General features: G+C 39.3%; 1 protein-coding gene across 3 annotated transcripts in view; it reads right to left on the reverse strand.

Moving 5' to 3' along the window:
* The window catches only part of STRN (striatin), an 88,351-nt gene that overhangs the window by 29,091 nt on the left and 36,888 nt on the right, over positions 1-22,372 (reverse strand). For 2 of the 3 annotated variants that reach the window (XM_075924957.1, XM_075924956.1), the window contains exons 6-8: positions 12,509-12,644; positions 6,689-6,824; positions 1,771-1,881 (exon numbers count right to left, since the gene is read on the reverse strand). In XM_075924957.1, the coding sequence (XP_075781072.1) occupies positions 1,771-1,881; positions 6,689-6,824; positions 12,509-12,644 (383 nt within the window). The remainder of the gene's footprint in view (positions 1-1,770; positions 1,882-6,688; positions 6,825-12,508; positions 12,645-22,372) is intronic. The other variant, XM_075924958.1, reaches the window with a different exon arrangement.

The raw sequence follows: 22,372 nt of genomic DNA on the forward strand, positions 1-22,372 counted from the left end.
TGCTTTTAACGGAAAAATTTTCCGTTAAAAGCATTTTCGGAACAGAGTGTCTAGATTGGCATGGACGCTTTCCGCAAAAGCACATTTTGCGGAAAAGCGTCCGTGCCAATCTAGATGCACTTTTGCGCAAAAAAGCCCCGATCGCCATTTTCGCGATCGGGGCTTTTTTGCGGAAAACAAATCTCAGCTGTCTATACTGGCCCTTTTGCGCAAAAGTTTTGCTCAAAAGGGACTTTTGCCAGAACAGGAGCAGCATAGTATTTCCACAAAAAGCACTGATTTTTTTACAGTAGGAAGTCAGTGCTTTTGCAGAAATTCAAGCGGCCAGTGTAGACAGCTGGCAAGTTTTTCTGGAAAAGAGGCTGATTTTCCGGAAAAATTGGCCAGTCTAGACACAGCCTATATGTGTACTATGATAGAGACAAGAATGTATTAAAGTATTTTTCTGTGTATTCCTATTGTATGAGAATCACTAATTATAAAGAAATTCAAAATTTATTTGGTGACACTAACTTTTTTGTGCGGGCAGGTCAACATTTTGGTACTTTAACTGCAACCTAAGAATAAACAAGTATTTCAAATGCCATTCACATCAGCATGGACTCTAAAGTACATGCTGATTTGCTAGGAGAAATTGACAATGGAAGTTTAAACTCTACATGCTGAATTTGATACTGTGAGCTCAAAGCTAATATTTGCTGAGCTGCAACCAATTACATTTATAATCTACTAACTGCAGAAAGTAACAAAATGAGGTAATCTTGAAACAATATAGAGAAGGTGTTATCTTTTTGTATGATTTTGTAAACATGTTGGAAGTGAGTTTCTTTAAAATTAATAAGCATCTTCCCACAAAGGGTGTGTAATGAAACATAACCCTCAAATTTGCCCCTGAATTAGGTGTATCATTTTTTAATTTCAATTATTCCCACATCTGCAAGTTTGAAATAGTTAAGATTTCCATTTTAAACATTTAACTTGACTCTCAAAGGAATATAATACTTATTTTATTTAACAACACAGATTTCACATAATGGATTTCCATTTCAGGATATGTAACAGGTAAAGGTATGATGAACAGGGCTAGAAATTGTATTTTAGACACCTCTCACAGTTGTTTAATTGGAATACAAACACCACCTACTACAAATATAAATCCCATAGGTAAAGTTGTAATTGATAAGTAAGGACTGATTTAGAGATTGTCAATAAGATTTATTTTCCATTTCGAGCCCTGCATGAGGAATTATGAGGCCAGCATGACTTGCATGTTTTGGATATTAAGTACAAACAGGGGTAGAAATTAATTTGTTTCTCCCTCTGTCAGCCAACAGATACTACACAGAGGTTTCTTTTTAATATACCAAAATCAAAACAGATCTTATAAAACTAACAGATATTCAGCTAAGAGTTCTGACACTTTCTTAATAAAAATATATAGTTAAACAAAGGAACAAAACAATGCATTTAAATTTCACGTCTATATACCATCACTGATTGCTACGTAGTCTATACATCCAGCATAATCCCTTGGAATTTATCCAACTAGACTGGTAAAAGTTATATTCCAGTCAGCAGCTTTCTACTTTCTCAGGCACCTGGATTGACTATCATTAATTTCAACCCCTGAGCACTGGTGAATAGGAAAGCAGTCAGGAGTGGCAAAGTAAAAGAGTAAGTAGTTTTAGGAAAACATTGAAAGAAAGATAGAATTAGGGGTGTGAAAGAGATGGGATTTGTGATTTTTAAGGTGCAATGTTTTCCACTTACTCTTCACCCCCTTTTTTCCCTTGCGCTCCTTTTTGTATTGTTCCTTGAGTTTGGTTATTACGCCCTGGTCCACATTCCAGGCTTCAGGCATGAGACACTGGTCTTCCTTTTCTAAATAAAGTAAAACAAATGAAACACCCTTTTTAAATAAATATATCACTAAACAGTTTTCACCAAAGGAGGTAGAATCTGTTGTCAATCTTATTTATACCTTGTTCTTAAAATACATAATGGCACCATGGTTGCAAATTCTGCAAGACTACATTCTCTTCCCTACTTTCACTTTAAAAGATTTTTTAAAGAAATTCTGAGTGTGATGAAATTTCAAATGCCTAAACCTCCAATCCAATAAGCAATTGTTCATAGAACACAGTTTTTGTTATAATTCTTTGTTTTTCCTTTTCTGACAAGCAGGTAATATCTTCTACTGATTTTTTTTTCCAGAAAAACAATTATATCCACAAATAGATGTCAACTTGCTAATATATTCTAGAACGTACACCATGTATGCAATGTTCCTAATGTTGACAGTCATATGTTATCATTTAAATATACTTTTTTGTATAAATTAAGGGGGGTTTGTAACAATTTACATTTCACTAGATTTTTATAAATAATTTTAGACATTAAAAGTGCATTCCGTTTAACAAGAGACTGGAAAAGTTTGAGATATTACAGTCAAAGGAAGCAGCACGTCTATTGTCGGAAGCCTGCATTTTATACCTAACGTGAACTGAACTCCTGCAACAGCTGCAGGTAAGTCACTGGTGCTCGGTTTCCCCAGTTGTACAACAGAGAAAATAACACTTATCCACATGTGTAACTATTTTGAGAGCCTTGAATAAAAGGTGATATGTAGGTATAAATATTTAGGATATTTACACAGTGTACAAGAAAACTATTTAAGCAGTTTAACATACAAATCAGAGCTGAACAACACCATTTATTGCTTCTGTATTTTTACATTAAAACTGAGGAATTATTGAAATAAATGTGTTAAATTAAGGCTTTATTTTCATCACCAAACTTCCTCATGTGCACCTTCAAAACCCATACGAAAAATATTTTCTTGTGTACACAGCGGTAGCTTATCTAGTTTCAAAAAATCGGACGTTTACATTAATAAAACACACTCAAGGTCTTTCATGCTATGATTCAGTCAATAAGTTTATGTGCATCTTACTATAAAACTGTGGAAAGCAGGATTTCCAATTGAATGCAGATCACCTCAACTTCGGCAATAATAGAATACAAAACTGTATTTCCTCAAAGATCTAGATTCAACTAACAAAAGCCATCTTACTTAAAGGTTAAGAGACATATTTGCCTCAGTTAAAGTGTGAAGTGAAATAGGCACACCCCAAAGTAATAAAGTTAATCTCAGGTTTTGTCAGTTAAAACAAACATTTAAAAAAAAAATCTACGTAGCATTTCCTGCTTCAACTTTTTTACTAAGCATATTTCCTAATTGATGGCCATGATAAGTTCATGGTGCATTATTAAAATAATAGAAGCATGACAAATAAAAACAGTAAGGCCATTGAAACTGAATTAATATAAGGAAAAGAAAATAAATGGCTGCTCACTCCTTTGGAAAGTCTATTCTGTGTTCTGCAGAGACAGCTCCAGACTATTCAGAAGTGACACGGTCAGGTGTAGTCCACTATTTTTGGCCAACAAAATGATATAGTAAGACGTGTAGAGTGAGCAATGTCTGAGGCCAATCATCTAAATTATTGGTCTCAAGTTTTCCAGTCTATTGAATCCCTTTCAGGAATCTAATTTATCTGGTGTACCCCCAAAAATCTCACCTCACTTAAAAACAACTTTCTTACAAAATCAAACATAAGAAAACAATAGTGTCACTATTACTGAAAAATTGCTTACTTTCTCATTTTTACCACAGTTATAAAATAAATCATGACTCCCCCCCCCAATTGAAAAACACAGATATAGTATATAGAATAGCATAAACAAGTCACTGTATGAAATTTTAGTTTATACCAACTTTGTCAGTGCTTTTCATGTAGCCTGTTGTAAAACTAGGCAACTATCAAGTGAGCTGACTTACACTCTGGAAGACATTTACATATCATCAGGTGTATGCGTACCCCTCACTGAGAACCACTGATAAATGGTTTCTTCATATCAATATAAGGCAAATACAATGCATCCATGGTGATTGTATTTATAAATTCTAACAAACTGAAGGAGACTGACAGTGGATTTGGATAAAATAACAATACTAAACACGTGATCAAGGATGAGTTAGTCTATCATCCTTGGACGTAATTCAGGAAACAAATATTTGACCTAAGAATTAATTATTTTTTAAACACCTTTAAAAAATGGAGAAATATCAATTGTTCAAAAATGTTTTGAGGCAAGAGAGTACACTACTGTGGGCCATTGATTGGCTAAGTCCTTTTGACCCATGTACAGAAGGTGTACTCTATGCATGGATCTTTCTCACACACATTTGAGTATGGAGGGAGAAAGAGGGTGTATCAGCTCTCAGCTAAATATTGAGACTGTCTCTATAAGTCTAGTAATCTGGTAGGGGTTGAAAGTAAGAAAAATCCCCCACATCAGTTCTGGAGACGTTCCCAGAAGCATAATAAAAAACCCATCATGAAAAATAAAAAACATTACATTTAATGGCAGAGCAAGGCAGTTTTGTTTGTGAACAGCAGGACGCCATTTCTGAGATAAGGAGAGAAGTTTTAGCTAATCATACTTTTCTATGCCAAGTTTGAGATGGAATTTCTGCTCTCCTTTGGCACAAAAATATTTAGAAGTATGCAGTATGTAAATGGCAAAGCTGTCAAACTACTTCAGACATTAATATTCTGTGCTATGCCTCTGATAATACACACTTACATACCTCCTACATGTACCACATATAATATTTTATCAATTGCAACTTATCAAGCAGATTATGAACTACAGGTTGAACCTCTAAAATCCAGGACTCTCTGGTCCGACAACAGACTAGGGATGTTGCTGGACCAGAGAGTCCAAGCTGCCCAGTTTCAGAAGTGCAGCCCGAGTTTGGCTAGCAGAGAGAAATGCATCCCCAGCTGGGGCTAGAGGCATCGGGGCCAGTGGCCAGGAATGCAGACCCCACTGAGAATGGTGAGGTGAGGAGCGCAGCTCTGGTCGGGGCTGGCACAGTGTGAAACACAGCCTCGGTTGGGCTGGCACGAAGGGGGAGTGCAGCCCTTACCGGGGATGGAGGCATCAGGGCCAGCAGTCAGGAGCGCAGTCCTGGTGAGGGCTGGCAGTGAAGAGTGTAGTCCAGGCCAGGGTTGGAGTCAGTGGGGCAGGTAGCTAGGCGCACAGCTCATACTGGCGCTGAGGGGGGTGCAACCCCAGCCACAGTTGGTGACAGTGGGGCCGGCCCCTGTCTAGGGCTGGCTCAGTAGGAGACAGGGCTAGGAGAGTGGGGGATGGAGGCAGCAGCAGGGAGCACAGCCCTACACCTGGATAGGGAGCCTGACCTCCCCTTGTCGGGCAAACTCTGTGGTTCGGGACCACTTAGATCCCGAGAGTGCCAGACAGTGCATGGCTCTTACTTAGTGTCAAACCCAGGTCAGGTGGTTTCAGTACAATGAAGGCTATTGCAAGCCTAAATAAAGCTCAAGTAAAGTTTTCTTCTTCCTTGTGACCACAGTTATAACCTCGTGAGAGAGTTCGAAATATGCACTGAGCTTTGAGAGGGGCTTAAGGGAGTTCATGTCCTCCCACCAACAGAATTAACTGAAGCTTCTCTTTCTTCATCTTTTATATACTGTGCCAAATATCCCCAGAATCTATCAACTTGGCATGCAGTCAGTTTATTTAGTCTTCTGGGGCTTAAGTACTCAATTCTTCAAAGTAAACTGGGTTCTAATACCTGGGCTGCAAGACATTAACTTGAACCACATATTACTAGACAATAGTTAATGAAATTCCACTTTCTAACTAAACAGGATTTAAATATATGCCTGCTATCTTTTGAAAGGAATTTGAGGAACAGAATAGACCAAACTGCTCAAATTGCTGCCACTTGAATTGAAAATAATTTATTTAAATCTTTATGACTCACACGGCTTTCTGTATCAAAGTGAGAGAAAGGAGAGAAAATTAAAACCCTCTTATTCACGTTCACAATCCAACAAATCAGTGTTTTACAGAGCTCCTATAGTTTGGATACCTGGAAAAGGTACTGAACTCTATAAATACTATTTAAGCTATATTTATTTGTATTATTACTTAAAATAGACAACTGACCAAAAATGGGAATGTCTTAAGAATCTGTGATTACAACTGGATACAGAAAAATAACAATATCTCAGTCTCTCAGTAACGGGATCTCAGTCTACCTCCAAAGGCTATACAGTACGGCTCCTTTACAGATGTTGAAATCTTGGCAACAGAGTGTGTCTAGACTACATGGCTCTGTCGACGGAGCCATGTAAATTAGTTTACCCGACATAGTTAATGAAGTGGGGATTAAATAATCCCCGCTTCATTAAAATAAAAATGGCCACCACGCTGTGCTGACAATCAGCTGATCTGGCACAGCGCGGCAGTCTAGACGTGGATCGGTCGACAAGGGAAGCCTTTGTCGACTGCTCCTGTAAACCTCGTTTCATGAGGCATAAGGGAGCAGTCGATAAAGGCTTCTCTTGTTGACCGATCCGCGTCTAGACTGCCGCGCTGTACCGGACCAGCTGATTGTTGGCACAGCGTGGTGGCCATTTTTATTTTAATGAAGCGGGGATTATTTAAATCTCCGCTTCATTAACTATGTCAGGTAAACTAGTTTACATGGCTCCGTCGACGGAGCCATGTAGTCTAGACACAACCATACTGTTCAGTTTTTGTACTTAGCCTATTTTCTACTTTTCTGGTGTGGTCCACTAAGCTTCCTTACCCCAGTCAGTTCCATCTCCTGAACTTTTAGATTCTCCTTCTCCTTCATCAGATGCAACCAAGAAATCAAACTCTTTTAAAGCTTCTTCTGTATCTCTGTCTTCACTGCTATCAGACACTACTCTTCTCCTCACCATCTAAAGAAAAAAGAAAAAAGATCAATTATACAAAAAACACAACTTCACATCTACCAGTATTACTTGCTTTCACATGTAGAACTAAAAGTTAGAATGGAGTCTGCAAAAAGCAAACATAGGGTTCCTACATTTTGACTGGGGTGGGGAAAGAAGAGAATTGTACTAAGTGAACATATTTTAATTGTTCAGACTATAAAACTAAAGAAAGTCCTATCAAACCACAAGCTCTCTCACCCTAAAGCAATCAATATACAACCTTAACAACAATAAGGACTATACTGGTAATTTACCAGGGATATAGGATACAACAGGAACAGTCTGTATACCTATGTTCACCCTTTTCATAAAACTATGACGACTTTGTACAAAGTATGCCTTGTAAGCTATTATCTGAAAATTTAATGTGTAAAGCCCTGCAAATCTGCAGATAGCCACACCTCATAATTTGTGGATATGGATGCAGATCCAGATACAAATGTTGTATCTAGAAACCTTCAAATTTGCAGATGTCTGCTTTATATCTGCAGTTATCTGCATCTGTGGATGTCAATGAAAATATCCTTGGGTCATTTTTGCAGACAAAGATGAGGATACAAATTTTTTCTTATCTGTGCAGGGCTCTAGCATTGTGCTGATCGTTACTGTTCTGGTAAAAATGTGTGGCAACATTGTACATAAAGTTAGAAAAATCTACTTTACAGATGGAACCTCTGTAATTCAGCACCCTTAGGACCTGACCAGTTCCAAACCAGAGAATTTGTAGAACTACAGGAGGTAAATATTGACTGGCAGCATAACCAACTCTTGCACAGCTTACTGGGCTCTTAGGATGTGTCTAGATAGCAGAGCTATTTCAGGATACTTCCAGTATCCCGAAAGAGTGTTTTCCCTGTTTTGACAGCATGCCTGTTATTTCAAAATATCTTTAGAAATAATGTACACTATTCCAATGTCCGTGTTGAACCAGGGAGCACCAGATTAGAAAGGTTCAATATGTATTACATATTCCAAGTATGAAAAAAAAAAACCCAGGCACAAACTGGCTTCTCAAAGACAAAGGGCAAACTGATGTTGCAGGCAGGTGTCAACAAAATCAAATGGATTACCCCCTTGTTAAGTGGCCATTCTTTAACATGAAAAAGGATGCAACTGAGAAATTTACTTCTTGGCAACAATGTTCTGGAAGTTTGTCCCCCATAGATTTTCTGCTCCTTAACCCCAACTGGAGATGATCTCAAAGAGAAGGAAAAGATATAAAAATGGGGGTACAGACATCCCAAATGCTGTCTCATTTTACCTCTGCTCATGACATTACCACCTGAAGCACAATTAACACTGAATGATCTTGGTTCAAAGGATGTTAGCCAAAAACATTGCTAAAGCATGTGATCAGAGAAATCTTTGCTTTGAATTCATTTAGCTTAAGTTCGGTATCAGATGCATTTTACTTTTAACCTGTTTGTAACGAATTCTGACGTATATGCCTCATTTCTTGTAATTACTTAAAACCATTCTGTAGCTAAAGAACTTGTGTTGCCTAAACAATGTGGTTTTGAATTGAAGTATTTGGGAAACTTCATCTGAGAAAACAAGATTCGTGTACATCATTTTCTATTCATGAAATGGACTTTATATGAGCTTACATTGTCCAGGAGGGTACTGACCCAATACAAGACATACATTCCTGGGGAAAAGGTTTGAGACTGGGATTAGTGTCACCCTACAATGTAATCCAAAAGTGGCAGGCTATAACACTTATACAACATAGCTGGAGGCTGGGTGAGAGCAAACAAAGAGTAGTTGCTCTCACGGGGAAGCAATATAAGAGGCAACCCAGGTTGGAGAATTAATGGGACACAGCTATCCACTTGTTCAGATTGTACCATGGTTAATGTCACAAGTAGTAGCTTGCATATAAATATATATGCAAGAATTTTAGTCCAAAATAAATTCATAGTGGTTGGTTTACACAAGAGGGAAAAAGGGTACACAGCACTTCACAAAAGCAGCAAGAAAAGCAAGCATCAGTGTCTAGAAAGGCTCTGCTTTTCTGAAATCAGAACTTTTGATGTGCCCCCACCGCCATCCATCCACACAGAGAGAGAGAGAGAAGTTGAGAGTCCATTGAGTAACTGCTGCCTTCCAATTTGTTGAGATTCACCTTTGCTGGGCAAAATGGTGGTGACCTTGCCTATTTGTTTCACATTTTACCACCATCTATGCTCTTGTCACTTCTAAACTGGATTGTGTTTGGTCATTTTAATACCACCTCAGTAAACAAAACAAAAAGTTCTAAGCAACACCATATTTATCAAACACGCTTTATTTTTTCCTACAACTAAAGCAGACTGTCTAGATTAAAATCATTTAATCAACCTGTGACTTAGATTTGTCACAGTAATCTTTAATGGTCTCTATTTCAATCATAAACTACTTTTGAGTAGTACCGATTTCACTTAGGCCTGAGCTACACTGAAAATTTTTTTCCATGTAGTTATGTCAACCTATACTGGCATAGTTAAACCTACCTAACCACTAGTGCAATGATACTCAATAAGAAACCTGCTGACCGAATGCAGCCAATCAAGACTTTCTGTGTGGCCCATCAGCTACCCTTAAAAATGTTTATAATTTAATTCACAAATAGTGATATGCTGCCTACCATTTGCCTATGACTTCCTTAGTAAGTAACTTACCAGATCTTAGGTTCTCATGATAGTATTGGCTAGCATTGAGCTGGGAGCCCACCCATTTTTCCATTAGTGATAGAAATGGAGTCAAAAACGAATGTGAATGAGAGTAAATGTTGCAATGTCAACAATAAAAACTGAGCTTTTAACTCAAACTGGACAGTGGATTATCTTTTTATTACACCACCTTATTTAAATACAAAATCCTTGTGTTTAATGTGTATCCATCTTTAAAATCATCAAATGTGAGGCACAACTTTGCATCCAAGCACAATAACTTTAACATAGTCTATCCTCCTGGCAGTGTTGCAAGACGTGACAAACTTAAAGTCTTCATATCACACTTCAAATGTCACTCTCATAACATCAGTGACTATACATGAAAAACCAACTACTGCTTCTCTTCAGATAACGTTGGTAGAAGCAAAAATAAAAGGCCTTTTTTGGATGCCAAACCCGTGAAGGAGTGTATGTCGGAAATGCTGGCGGAGCTTTTTTGTCTGAGATTAGAAAAAGATGACATTGTGAACTGTGTGAACAAGTTTCCCATGCTAATTCTATGGCAGTGTGAAGAATGGAGGTAAACTAAAAAGACTGTCTGTCAGCCATGATTTACAATTGAAAAAAAGCCAAATACATATCTTGCAGTGGCTAAATCAAGCGACTTAAATGATACTGCCCAGTTACTGCTTTTATGTTAGATATTACAATGGGGACAGTTTCAAGGAATAATTTTTGTGTTTAATACCATTAGAAACATACAACCAGGAGAGATCATTTTTGAAAAGGCAAAGGCCTTTTTTCAAAAAGGTTTCAATCTACAAAAAGTAAACTTGTTTGTTACAGACTGAGGTCCCTCGATGACAGAAAAAGAAAAGGGCTTTGCTTTACATTTGGCAGCAATACACCCTTCATTAAACACACTTCACTGCATCATTCACCAGACTCTCCTGTGTGGTAAGTTGTCTGTGGACCTGAAAATAACTATGCATATTGTGATGAGATTAGTGAACTATATATGCTCAACTTCTAGCTTCCAGCATCATCTTTTTAAAGCTTTTACAAGACATTTCAGTCAGAGTGATCTGTTACTGCACAATGATGTTTACTGGTTAAGTAGGATATACATCTCAGAGAGGCTGTGTGTGTTTGAAAATGAAACAATAGAACTTTTGAAACCACAATACTAGTAAAGCTTTTGAGTTTCCTGAAATGTATTAATGACATCCCCACTATGTCACAGGTAACTTTCCTGTGTGATATTACTGATCAATTGAATTGCTTCAATTTGCAGCTCCAAATCCATACAAGCAGTGTTGGTGGTCTGCTATGCTGACCAGTTTCAAAAGTCAGAAACTAGCTGTCTTTTAACAATGTTCACATCACTGTCTCTGTGAATTTGGATTTCCAACCCCATGATTATAATAAAAACCAACATTGCCCAATACACGAGCATCTTTACCATGCATGCCTTGACATGTCCTCCAACAAACCACTCTTCGCAAAGTTTGCCTGAGATCACCAAAATCATCTCTTTCATTTGAGTTGCCACAAACACAGTTAATAATGATGATTTATAAATGTTGTTAAGACATAGGAATATTAATACTTATATTGCAGTCAAGGTCTTTTTGCAGCTTAAGTTTTTTTGCGGGGGTGGGAGGGAAGGGAGGCAGGATTGTGTTAGCCTTCTGTGCAGATGGTCTGCCTCTTGTCATAAAATCCTTAAATTGGCCTATGAATAGAGCTAATTTAGCATCAGTGCTGTATGTAGTGCATCTGCGTAAACATTACCTATGCCGACTGTGTAATTAATCCACCTCCCCGAGAGGCAGTAGTTAGGTTGATGAAGAATTAAACTGACCCAATTTTCTAGTATAGACCATGTCTCAGTTTCCATGTTATGCTGACAGAAGAATTCTTCCATTCATCTAGCTACCACCTCTCAGAGACATGAATTACCTATGCTGACTGGAGAGTTCTTCCTGCCATTAAAGGTAGTGTCTACACTGAAGTGCTACAGTCAGGCAGTTGTCCCACTGTATTAAGTGTGGACAAGTCCATAGAATTTTACTGGGAGTCATCCTAAAAGAGTATGTGGACTATAGGTTGAACCTCTAAAGTCCGAGACTCTCTGGTCCAGCAACATCCATGGTCCAGACAGCCCAGCTGGCCAGGTTCAGAAGCATAGCCCAGACTGGGTTGGCAATGGGGAGCCCAGCCCCAGTGTGGCCAGCTTGTTGGAGAGTACAGCTCTGGCCATGGCTGGTGGCAAGAAGTGCAGCCCCAGAAAGTGCTGGAGGTAGCAGGGCCGGCAGCCAGGAGCATAGCCCCAGTCGGGGCTGGTGCAATAGGGACCACAGCCTTGGTCAGAGCTGGTGTGGTGAGAAGCACAGCCTCAGTTGGGGGTTGATATGGTGCAGGAACTTAGTCCCAGCTGGGGCTGGTGGTGGAAGCCCACCCTGGGGCAGGGCTCAGTTGGGTGCACAGCCCAGACTGGCACTGGGGGTAGGGGCAAAGTCCTGACCAGAGCTGGAGGCAGCAGGACCAGCCCCTATCTGGGGCTGGCATGGTGAGGGGATGCAGCCTCAGCCAGGTTTGTCTGGTGGAAGGCTGGAGGCAGCATCAGGGAACACAGCCCCACCCAGCAGTAGAGCCTATAGCCGTGTTCGGAGCCTTGACCTCACCTTGTCCAGCAAACTCCATTGTTTAGGACGACTCAGGTCCCGAGAGTGCTGGACAAAGGAGGGGTGACCTGTAGTAGTCTTAGCCTTGTAAGGTGAAATATCTTTTGCTTCTAATCTTGCACACTTAACTAAATAGATATACATTTAGACATATATGGAGTGCATTTAACAATTTGCATGGGGCACATGAAGATGTACACCTATATGTGAGATAGAATTGGTCTGTTTACCTTTCCTTAATCTCACACTTTCCTTGTACTTTTCTGCTTGACACAAATTTTTCAATAATGAGATTAGTTTGACCCACCGTTGAGGTATCAACGATTGTTTTCTCTCTTCCTTCAATATCTTCATCCTCATCTTCATCACTGAAATCTGCAGCTGCATTATCAAGAAACTTGAAGGTCTCTAACAAAGACGCAGAGTCAGTCAGTTCTGGTTTCCTGGATAAACACATTTTGAATAAAGAAGAGAGAAGAAAGAAAGAAAGAAAAAAAAAGATTACATTCACCAATCTGGCTGTTTTGTTCTGTAATGACCAATACTCTAAAGATAAAAATAAGTCAGTTGGTAAAATTGGACAATGATTATATGTAATTATATTTGTGGGTAAACAATATAATATTAACGATAGGTCAATTTTTTTACACCCTGTAATTTTTCTTGCTCTCAGTTGCAATTCCCAACTTAGCACTTTCTTTTTTTGAAGTACTTTAGGACCATTTCCAGCTGGGCCCACATAACAAAATACCACCACCACTTGACTGAATGAGCCAAGAAAATCGAGCCAGCTTTCATGCATACATAGGGGCACAGTAACATGGCAGAGCAGATTATGTCTTTATTGATGCCTGTGATGCCCCCATCTTTCTGGGAAATAGAAGACTCCAAAACCATCCATTGTGCACTTTTGATGAGTTCTAAATTTGCTCAGTTCAACGGAATAAAATGTTTAAGACTGAAGTATGTACTACTACAGGCTCTAAAGAGCAGTTAACATTTAATAAAATGCATTCTGCTAACATTACTATTGTCAATTCTGGGAGAAATCCAGAAAATGTCTCTGGAACAGGAAGGGTTGCTATGTCAACAACTGTTAAGAGAAAAAAATCCAAGCAGCTAGAACCTATGACCATTAATCAAGGTAATGTCAATGAACATACAATACTATAAAAGAGATCCTAAGAATAAACACAATTAGTGAATCAAAAGTTTCAGCAGGGTAGCTGTGTTAGTCTGTAATTGAAAAACTTTACAAACAACCAAAAGTCCTGCAGCACCTTAGAGACTAACAAAAAATGTAGAGGATATCTTGAGCTTTCATGTAACCCACTTCCTCCGATGAATGGAATTTAAGGAGTCCAGGTTCCAAATAAATAGCAGAGAAAGAGAGGGATGAGGAGGGAAAGGAAAGGAGAAAGAAAATTGGAAAAGAATGTTCAATTAACGTATCCATGCTAAATGTAGCTGATAGAGTGGGTGCTAAGTACTGGTACTTAAGACACAGTGACCCCCCCTTTCCACTGCAAGTTAAGAGAAATGAAACTTCACCTTACAGATACATTGTCTCTGCCTTGAGCTCGGGGTCATCTGGCAATCTAACTGCATTAAGTCCTAATGCTTTTACTTGTGGCATTCTTGTCATCTGGCAAATTACATGAAAATCTAGTATGTTTACTTACTGTTACAAGTGACATCTAAAAGTGCTGCTAACAGAAACTATTTTCAGTTTGTTTACATTGTTCAGTTGTGAGCACTCTGTGGAAAGTCAGTTTCAAGGTTTGCCCTGTTTAGTCAGCTTCCATTACTGTTGGTATGGGCCTCCGTGCAGCAACAAGAAAATGAAAATAATTTAAAAATATGAGTATACGATTTGAAGAAAATTGGCAGTACTACTCAAGGATAAGAATAGTCAAATTACCTGTCATTCAATTTAAAAAAATCAAACAGATTTCAACTTTACATTACTAATTAAACTAGAACATCAGTTCCCAAACTGTGGGTTGTGACCCCATATTAATGGAGTCACCAAGGCTGGCGCTAGACTTATTGGGGCCCAAGGCTGAAGCCTGAGCACCATCACCTGGGACCAAAGCCCTCAGTGTTAGGACTCACTTTACATGTCTTGGCCTCGGCTAAGCCCTTGGGCTTCAGCTTTGCTTCCTCCCTTGCGCATGGGGGTTGGGGTTTGGACTTTGGCTCTGGTTCCCCTCCCCTGCCTCGGATGGCAGGACTCAGGTTTCAGTCCACCCCTCTTGGGATCGTGCAGTAATTGTTGCTGTTAGAAGCGGGTCACAGTGCTATGAAGTTTGAGAACCCCCAGTACTAGATTACCAGAAAAAAAAAACTTTCAATAGCTGAAAGTGAAACCTGTAGTTTAAAGTTGGTTGTGTGATCTTGATAGAGATAAAAGGCTGAAGCAGGATAAAGACAGAAGCAGCCAAAAGAAGGACTGTTGAGCTGAGTGGGAGGGGAAAACACAGGACCCAGCACCCCTACACCTATTGCATTCTTATGGGCTCATAACTATGGCAGAGGAGACTCCTCACACACACCCTGAGGGCAAGAGGACTAGGTAGTGCAATATTTTTTTTAATGATTTCAGATCATTAAGTCTGAACTCTTGTGCTCCTTTTTGGAATGGAAAATATAAAATGCTCTCACAAAACTACTAATCCTCTGAGAACGCAGAGTTTCCCTCACAGTTCTGTTCTATCAGAAGTACTCGACAGACATAATTTAAAGCTCTCACTAATATGACTGGTTTCACCATACCTGGTCTCACGACACCAGGCAGCAAATTTCAATTCTTGCCTTGAATTGTGTCAGCAAAAATTTTGGTTTGGGAGCCAATTCATCCAAATCTTAAAACATCAAATTCTAGTTCAAAGTGTATAGCATCCATTTGGCTTTCAAAAATCTGAACTTTAGCAGCTGGCTTAAATATAGTAAATAGTAAAACACAGGACACTGAAGTTTATCTCTTTTTGTAGGGTGATGCCACTAAAAAGCATATTGAATTTCCTTTGCTGCTTCTAACATGAATTTTATAATTTAAAATTAAATTAGTTAAGATTATATTGCAGACACAGATTGTCTTTGTCATGACACCTTAGATCTTTTAATTACTGGAGCCTTCCCCCAGCCCTGGATCTTTCAATTGCCATGTCCTCTCTCTCACAAGGAAAGAGCTTAGTTCCTTTGCAGAGACATTTGTCAGTGACTAACAGTATCAAACACTGAAGACGGGTTGTCTTAAATAAAAGCAGACTTTATTGGTAAATTACAGACAGAGAAAATTCTCAAAATAAACTAAAGTGCAGGCTCACCGTAAAGTTAAAAAAAAAAGTTTTAGTGGGCTAATACAGTACAGAAAATGTCTGTTTCTGACCCACAGTTTCAAAGGTCACACCCACGGCAGGGAGAGGGGTGAGAGTCTGCTTTAGGAAAATCCCCTATCCCACTTCAGGTACGTCTACACAGCAGGGCTTAGCTCAAAATAAGCTATGCAAATTGAGCTATGTTAATTGCGTAGCTTATTATAAAATATCTTATTTTGAAATTGGGAGTGTCTACACAGCACTTATTTTGAAACAGAGCACTCTTCCTCCGACTTCCCTTACTCCTCGTACAAGGAGGGTTACAGGAATTGAAGTAAGTCCTCTAGCTTGACAGTATTTTGACATTATTTTGAAATTATTTTGAAATAACTGCCTGCTGTGTAGATGCGGACTAAGTTATTTCGAAATAACACTAGTTATTTTGAAATAATGTTGCTGTGTAGATGTAGTGTCATAGAAAATACAGGTGTCTGTTCTTCCCAAGCTCTACTTTGTGCCTCATATATGCTTTACATTACTTTCCACAGCTAGTTTTTGTTAACTGTTCATCTCTTCCTACCATCAAAATCTGTTCAAATGTGAAGCCATAGATTCTTTAAAAATTCCCTTTTCATGGTATCCAAATTATTTCAAGCCTGCCAAAATCCTAATTGAGCTGTATGTCAGACTAGATACAGAAAAAACATGCATACAAATTAATCCACTTATTCTTTTCTATGACTAATGACTAAACATTCTGAAGAATTTTTGTTACTGTTCATAGAGTCAGGCCCTTTGTAATGCAGCATATATATGTCACCAAATAAAACCATTGTATAGCTTTAATACATTTTTTTACCTTCTGTATAAATTTATGACAGGCTAGACAGTCTGTGACAATCTCTTTGAAAGTTCTTATTAAATCACACACATTATATAAGAAACAGTCCAATACAAACTAAAACTAGGAAGTAATACTTACAAAATGGTTTGGATGTAATCTACAAGTTTACTGACTGAGGAAGCTTTCAGCCCATATAATTATGTTCCAACAAATGAGCATGAAAAGATAAGGCCACTTGACTAGCCAGATCACTATACCATACCACAAACTTTTTTTATACAAACATTTAAGAGAAATACAAAGTAATAGGGGTAAACTTTTAAAAGTTAGCTCCCTATTCATCTCTCTCCTTTTCTCTACTTCCCTCTCCCCTATTAACTTTTGTCTTTTCCTTTTCACTCCATAAGCGTCTTATATGAGGTTTTCTAAAACAAGGTATCAGCCCTGGTCATAGATGTTTGGCAGCGGAAAAAGAGAGGCCTCAAAAGTGAAGCTGTTGTCACTGGCACCCAGTGTCTTCCTTGGATCAGAGTGGTGCTTCAAAGAACATGGCCAGGGGTTGCTCATTGTCTGATGGGGCCAGTAGTTTTCCTTCAGAAGCCGTTTAAACTCATCGGCTGTGTCTACACTGGGCCACTTATTCCAGAAAATCAGCCGCTTTTCCGGAATAAGCTGCAAGCTGTCTACACAGGCCTTTGAATTTCCGGAAAAGCAACGACGCTGTACTGTACAAAATCAGCCGCTATTCCGAAAAAACTATTCTGCTCCCGCTCGGGCACAGGTCCTTATTCCGGAACACTGTTCCGGAAAAGGGCCAGTGTAGACAGCGCAGTAGTCTTTTCCGGAAAAAAGCCCCGATCGCGAAAATGATGATCGGGGCTCTTTTCCGGAAAAGCGCGTCTACATTGGCCACAGATGCTTTTCCGGAAAAAGGGCTTTTCTGGAAAAGCAGCCTGCCAACGTAGATGCTCCTTTTCCGGAAAAACTTAAAATGGAATAGTATTCCGTTTTAAGCAGTTCCGGAAATTCATGCCAGTGTAGACACAGCCATCTGGTGTAAGTGTCTGGGTGCAACAACAACAGCTGGTTTTGAAGCCCCATGCAGGTCAAAGTAATAGGGAGACATAAATAGAGGAAAGGAGGAGAATAAAAAGTGATTTTTTTAAAAAAAGAATAGGTTGTGGATGTTATAATAATGTTATTTACTATTTGTGTCTAATTCACACACTATTTTGGAATTCCTTCCTTCCTCCAATTAAATTGAAAGGCTTAATTTTTGTAAGAAAACCATTTTATAAGCACACTAACACACACTATGTATGCTCATCAGCCAGAACACAAAGAGCAAGTTGATTAAATGTGTAAATGCTATGAGGATTTATGGATGCAAGAGTTACTCAGTTATTCTGCCTTTCGAAGTAGAAAGACATTTAGTTGCTTACGTCTTGGTCGCAAAGATTCATCTTACTCCAGAAAAAAAAAAAAAAAAAAAAGAGAGTTTTGGAATAATGCTTAATTTGTCTCCTGATGTTAGAGAGCAGTATCTATGATGGTTTTCACTTGAGTTTATTTTTCTCATGTTTAAGAGGTAAAACAGAAAATAGCCTTATTAAAATAAAAAGGTGTAAATCCAGTTTGACAGAGAGAGATTACAGCCCAAACAGCCTTCAAACTTTTTTTAAAAAGTGATTTTTTTTGTAAAACAAATGCTAGAACACTAGGACCTTGAGCTAGTTTGGAGTTTCTATCAGGGGAGTGCAGCTATTGTATACCCTGGACTGAATATCGGTACTCCTCTACCTGGGAGTTTTGATTGGCTATTTAAATGTCATTTTCATCTTTAAGGTCACTTAAGTCCTCAGTATCAAAGTATCTATTTTGGAATTAGATCTTGTATTCCTTTATTTCATTTCATCAGTTTTATTCTATTACAGTATATGTTTATTTTTCTGTCCACAATAATTGAATACTAGGTACACTAAATTAACTTAAGGGGTAAAGGATTGAAAATGAGATTTAAGGAGTAAGCTAAAGAAACTTAAATACTTCCATGTTGAACAAAGCTACACATGCCATTTTAGTGAGGCAGTTTCCACGTGTTTGGTTTTAGGATATATATAAAAAAAATGATGTTGAGAAAGCACTCATTCTGCTCACTTCAGGCATTGGAAATTTCAAATGTTAATAGAAAGTTATTTTTAGTATCTGTTTCTTAGTTTATTCATGCTGAGAAGTTGTACTTATCTTCCATAACGCAAGTAGGTTGATCTGAAGAAAATGAACATAGCTCCCCTTTTAAATACCATGAAACATGTGGTAACAGGACTATCAGTGGCAGGCTATCAAAATAATGTTTTCATAAATGGAACCAAAATCTTCCAGGAAGCATCCCAAATCCACATGATGTTCTTGAATGTTAAAGTTTTCATGGGGATCTGTACATTAGCAGATATACAGGTATGTGTGAAAAGATAAATATTCAACCATATGCCTAGCAGCTACTAATATGCAGTGATACTTTAACTATGAGCAGGAAAAACTTCAGCTCCCAACTTAAATGATTTTCAGATAATTGGAATTAGTTGAGCATAGTGCTCAAAAATACTCTCTGACCAAACTACAGAAAAGTCAACATTAACACCTGAAAAGATGAGACTACCCAGACTGAAAACAGCTTTCTGAAGTAGTTAGAAACTCTCACATCTTCAGTTGAGCATTTCAGTCTATGGGAAAAAAAAAGTGACTGTCTTCACAGTACTACTGCAGTAGCAGCTCTACCTATTGCTATCCTCATTCTAGCTACATAGGAACACTGAGATGAATAAAAGCAGCCGCCTAACACAGTCACTCCAAGTATTCCCAGCTTCTTCATCTACATTTTCCCATTCTCACACAGATATAGCTTTTAAAGCTAACACTACAGCTGAACATTAGAATGCTAGTATTCCTGAGAGAAATGTAGCGGTGTTAGTCTGGTGTAGCTGAAACAAAAAACAGGACTATGTAGCACTTTAAAGACTAACAAGATGGTTTTCATAAATGGAACCAAAATCTTCCAGGAAGCATCCCAAATCCACATGATGTTCTTGAATGTTAAAGTTTTCATGGGGATCTGTACATTAGCGGATATATAGGTATGTGTGAAAAGATAAATATTCAACCACATCTTGTTAGTCTTTAAAGTGCTACATAGTCCTGTTTTTTGTTTCAGTACTCCTGAGGAAATTCTGCACCAAAATATTAAAAATTCGGAGTAAAAAAAAAAAATTCTGAGCACAATATTTTTCAATTCTGCCAATTATATATGGGGCTTGATGGCTGGGCAGGGCTTGACACAGAGTCTAATGAAGGGGATTGAGATCTGGCAGGGAGATCTACATATGGTGGGGCCAGACTCTTTGGGGTTGGGCAGATGGAAAGCAGCTCCCTGTGACCCCTTTTCCTCCGCAAGTTAAGAGTGATGGTGGCAGGAAGTGGGCTGGGAAAGGCATGCAGAGCCCAGGGTGGAGAGAATTCTGGGGGTGGGTCTGACCTGACCCCAAACACTCCTAGCAAGGGAAGAGCAAATCTCATCTGCCCCGACCCAGCTGGTTGCTCTGGGCATCCAAACCTACACAGCTGCATTGCAGCTTCCCTTTGCTTCCCCACCATTTTCTGTGGGCATCAAGTGGATAACTTAAATTTAAATAGTCAACTAGGGGGCTGTGCCCTGCTTGCTACAGTCGCCAATACCCCCCTCAGCCAAGGAGGGCTGGGGACAGAGGCTAGGGTTGCCAGGTGTCCAGTTTTGAACTGGACAGTCCAGTATTTGAGCTTTCTGTTCGGGAAACAAATTGAGACAATATAAATGTCCAGTATTGTCTAAATAAGATATAATGTAGATTGTGATATAATGTCAAGTATGTCTGGTATTTTTGTTGAAACCATCTGGCAACCCTAACAGAGGCTGCCCCAACCCCGCTCCCCCAGCCACCGAGGATGTCCGAGGACATCCTGATCACTATTTTTCCCACCGCCTCCAGCAGTTGGGGATGGTCCAAGGCTGCTCTGGCTCTTCCACCCAGAGAGGCCAAGACCTCCACCTCCCCCGGCCTCCACGCCTCTTGGGCCCACTCCCTGGCTGACCCCATCCCCAGCTCTTGGGCTCACCCCCTGGCTGCCAGGGAGAGGGTCTGGGGTGTCCTCACACCCTGCTTCCCCCCCAAGTCCTGGGGAGGGTCCGAGGCTGCCCCACCCCTTCCCTCCTGCGCCCGGCCACTGGGAGGGACCGGGGAGAAGGCACAACGGGCCCAGCTCTCTCCCCAGTCGCTGGGAGGGGGGAAGGTGGGCTGAGGTCAGGCCAGGCCAGGCCCCGCACACTTCCCTTGGGCACCAAGGAGGAGGGGGAGGCCTCGCCAAGCGCTGCACTCTTCCCCCAGCCATTGGGGGGCGGGGGAGGCGGTGCAGGGTGCACTCTGAGGCCTCGCCAGGCCCCATGCTCTCGCACTGGGGAAAAGGGAGGGGTGAAGGAGGGAGGATGGGATGCCAGAGTAACGTGATGATGTCACTCTGTCGTACAGCAGAGAAAGATTTTTTATATAGAGACAGGTTTTAAAATCAAATTTGTACTTCAGTTCTTTTCTAAGAAAAGTGCACGCTCACTGGTGGATAAAATATATATATATATATATATATACACACACACACACACACACACACACACACACACACACACACACACACTTAGCATACTGTAAAACAGAGTTTTTCGCCTAGATTTGAAATCTAATTTTGCTATTTGGAAGATCTATTTATTTAAGCAATTATACAGATTAGTTAATATCATCAGATTTATATTAAATTGTACATTTTCAGTACAGTAGAAAACGGTGAATCGTATATTGCTTATAAACAGACTCTCAAATGTAGAGCTGGAAGAAACCATGGCAGGTCACCAAGACCAACTCAATGTGCTGAAGCAGAGCCAAGTAAACCTAATCAATACCTGACAGGTGTTTGTCCAACCTGTTCTTTTTCTTTATTAGATAATTAACTTTTTGGTCATGATTCATATCAAGCTCCATTAGTACGTTAATGGAAATTTAAACCCACAAAACATATAATTTTTTTGATTAACAAGAACAACATTAAATGTTTTGTATATATAAAACTAACACATTTCACATTTACATCTAAACGATACACATGGTAATAAATAGAGGGGATAATTCCAGTCAATGAATTAAACTGATTATTTCTGGTCAGCCTGGGAAAGTTTTCAATTATGTTTATGAGAAAATGATTGGAGCATAAGTTCTTTCTTGCCTAAGACTCTTGAAAATGAGTTATTTAGGCTGATTTCTTGTGCCATATTAATAAAAACTTGACCTCCAAAGCTACAAGTGGTAGGAAAACATCTTTCTTTTTATAGAAAACCAGCCTTTAATTCAGTTTTTGATAGAGGCTCTTGGATTCAGGGTTTTTTTTTTATTTAAATGTTTTAAGAGAATGTTTTAAGTTTAGACCTCAACATATTTTACATTACATTCAGATTTCCTTTTAAGCAGGTTTACTTTTAAAAAGCAAAAATGATAAATTAAACAATTGCTCACATCCCTATAGTTGACAGGAAAGTTTCTTCTGTCAATCCCCCCTCCCGCCCAGTGTGGACTTCGCAGTAACTAGATCTAAGATAGGCTGATTTGAGCTACACTACTAATGTAAATCAAATTGTATAGCCTAGATTGACCTGTCCTTGTAGTGTAGACCTGCCCCTGGACACTCGCAACTGGCGTGTGCGAGATGACTCATGTTAAGGGGGTGCTTAATTGTGGTGTGGATATTAGAGCTTGGAATCCTCCCACCCCTTAAGGTCTTAGAATTCAAGTTCCAGCCCAAACATCTACACAAAAATAAAAAGCGGGAACCCCTTGGCCCAAATCAGCTGCCAGAGGTCAGCTGCAGGTTTTTAATTACAAACAGAAATATTTTTAGAGGCTGACTTGCTTGGGTACTGAGACTGAGAAAT

The sequence above is a fragment of the Pelodiscus sinensis genome, chromosome 3, assembly GCF_049634645.1.
Source record: "Pelodiscus sinensis isolate JC-2024 chromosome 3, ASM4963464v1, whole genome shotgun sequence".
In the NCBI taxonomy this organism is placed as follows: Eukaryota; Metazoa; Chordata; order Testudines; family Trionychidae; genus Pelodiscus; species Pelodiscus sinensis.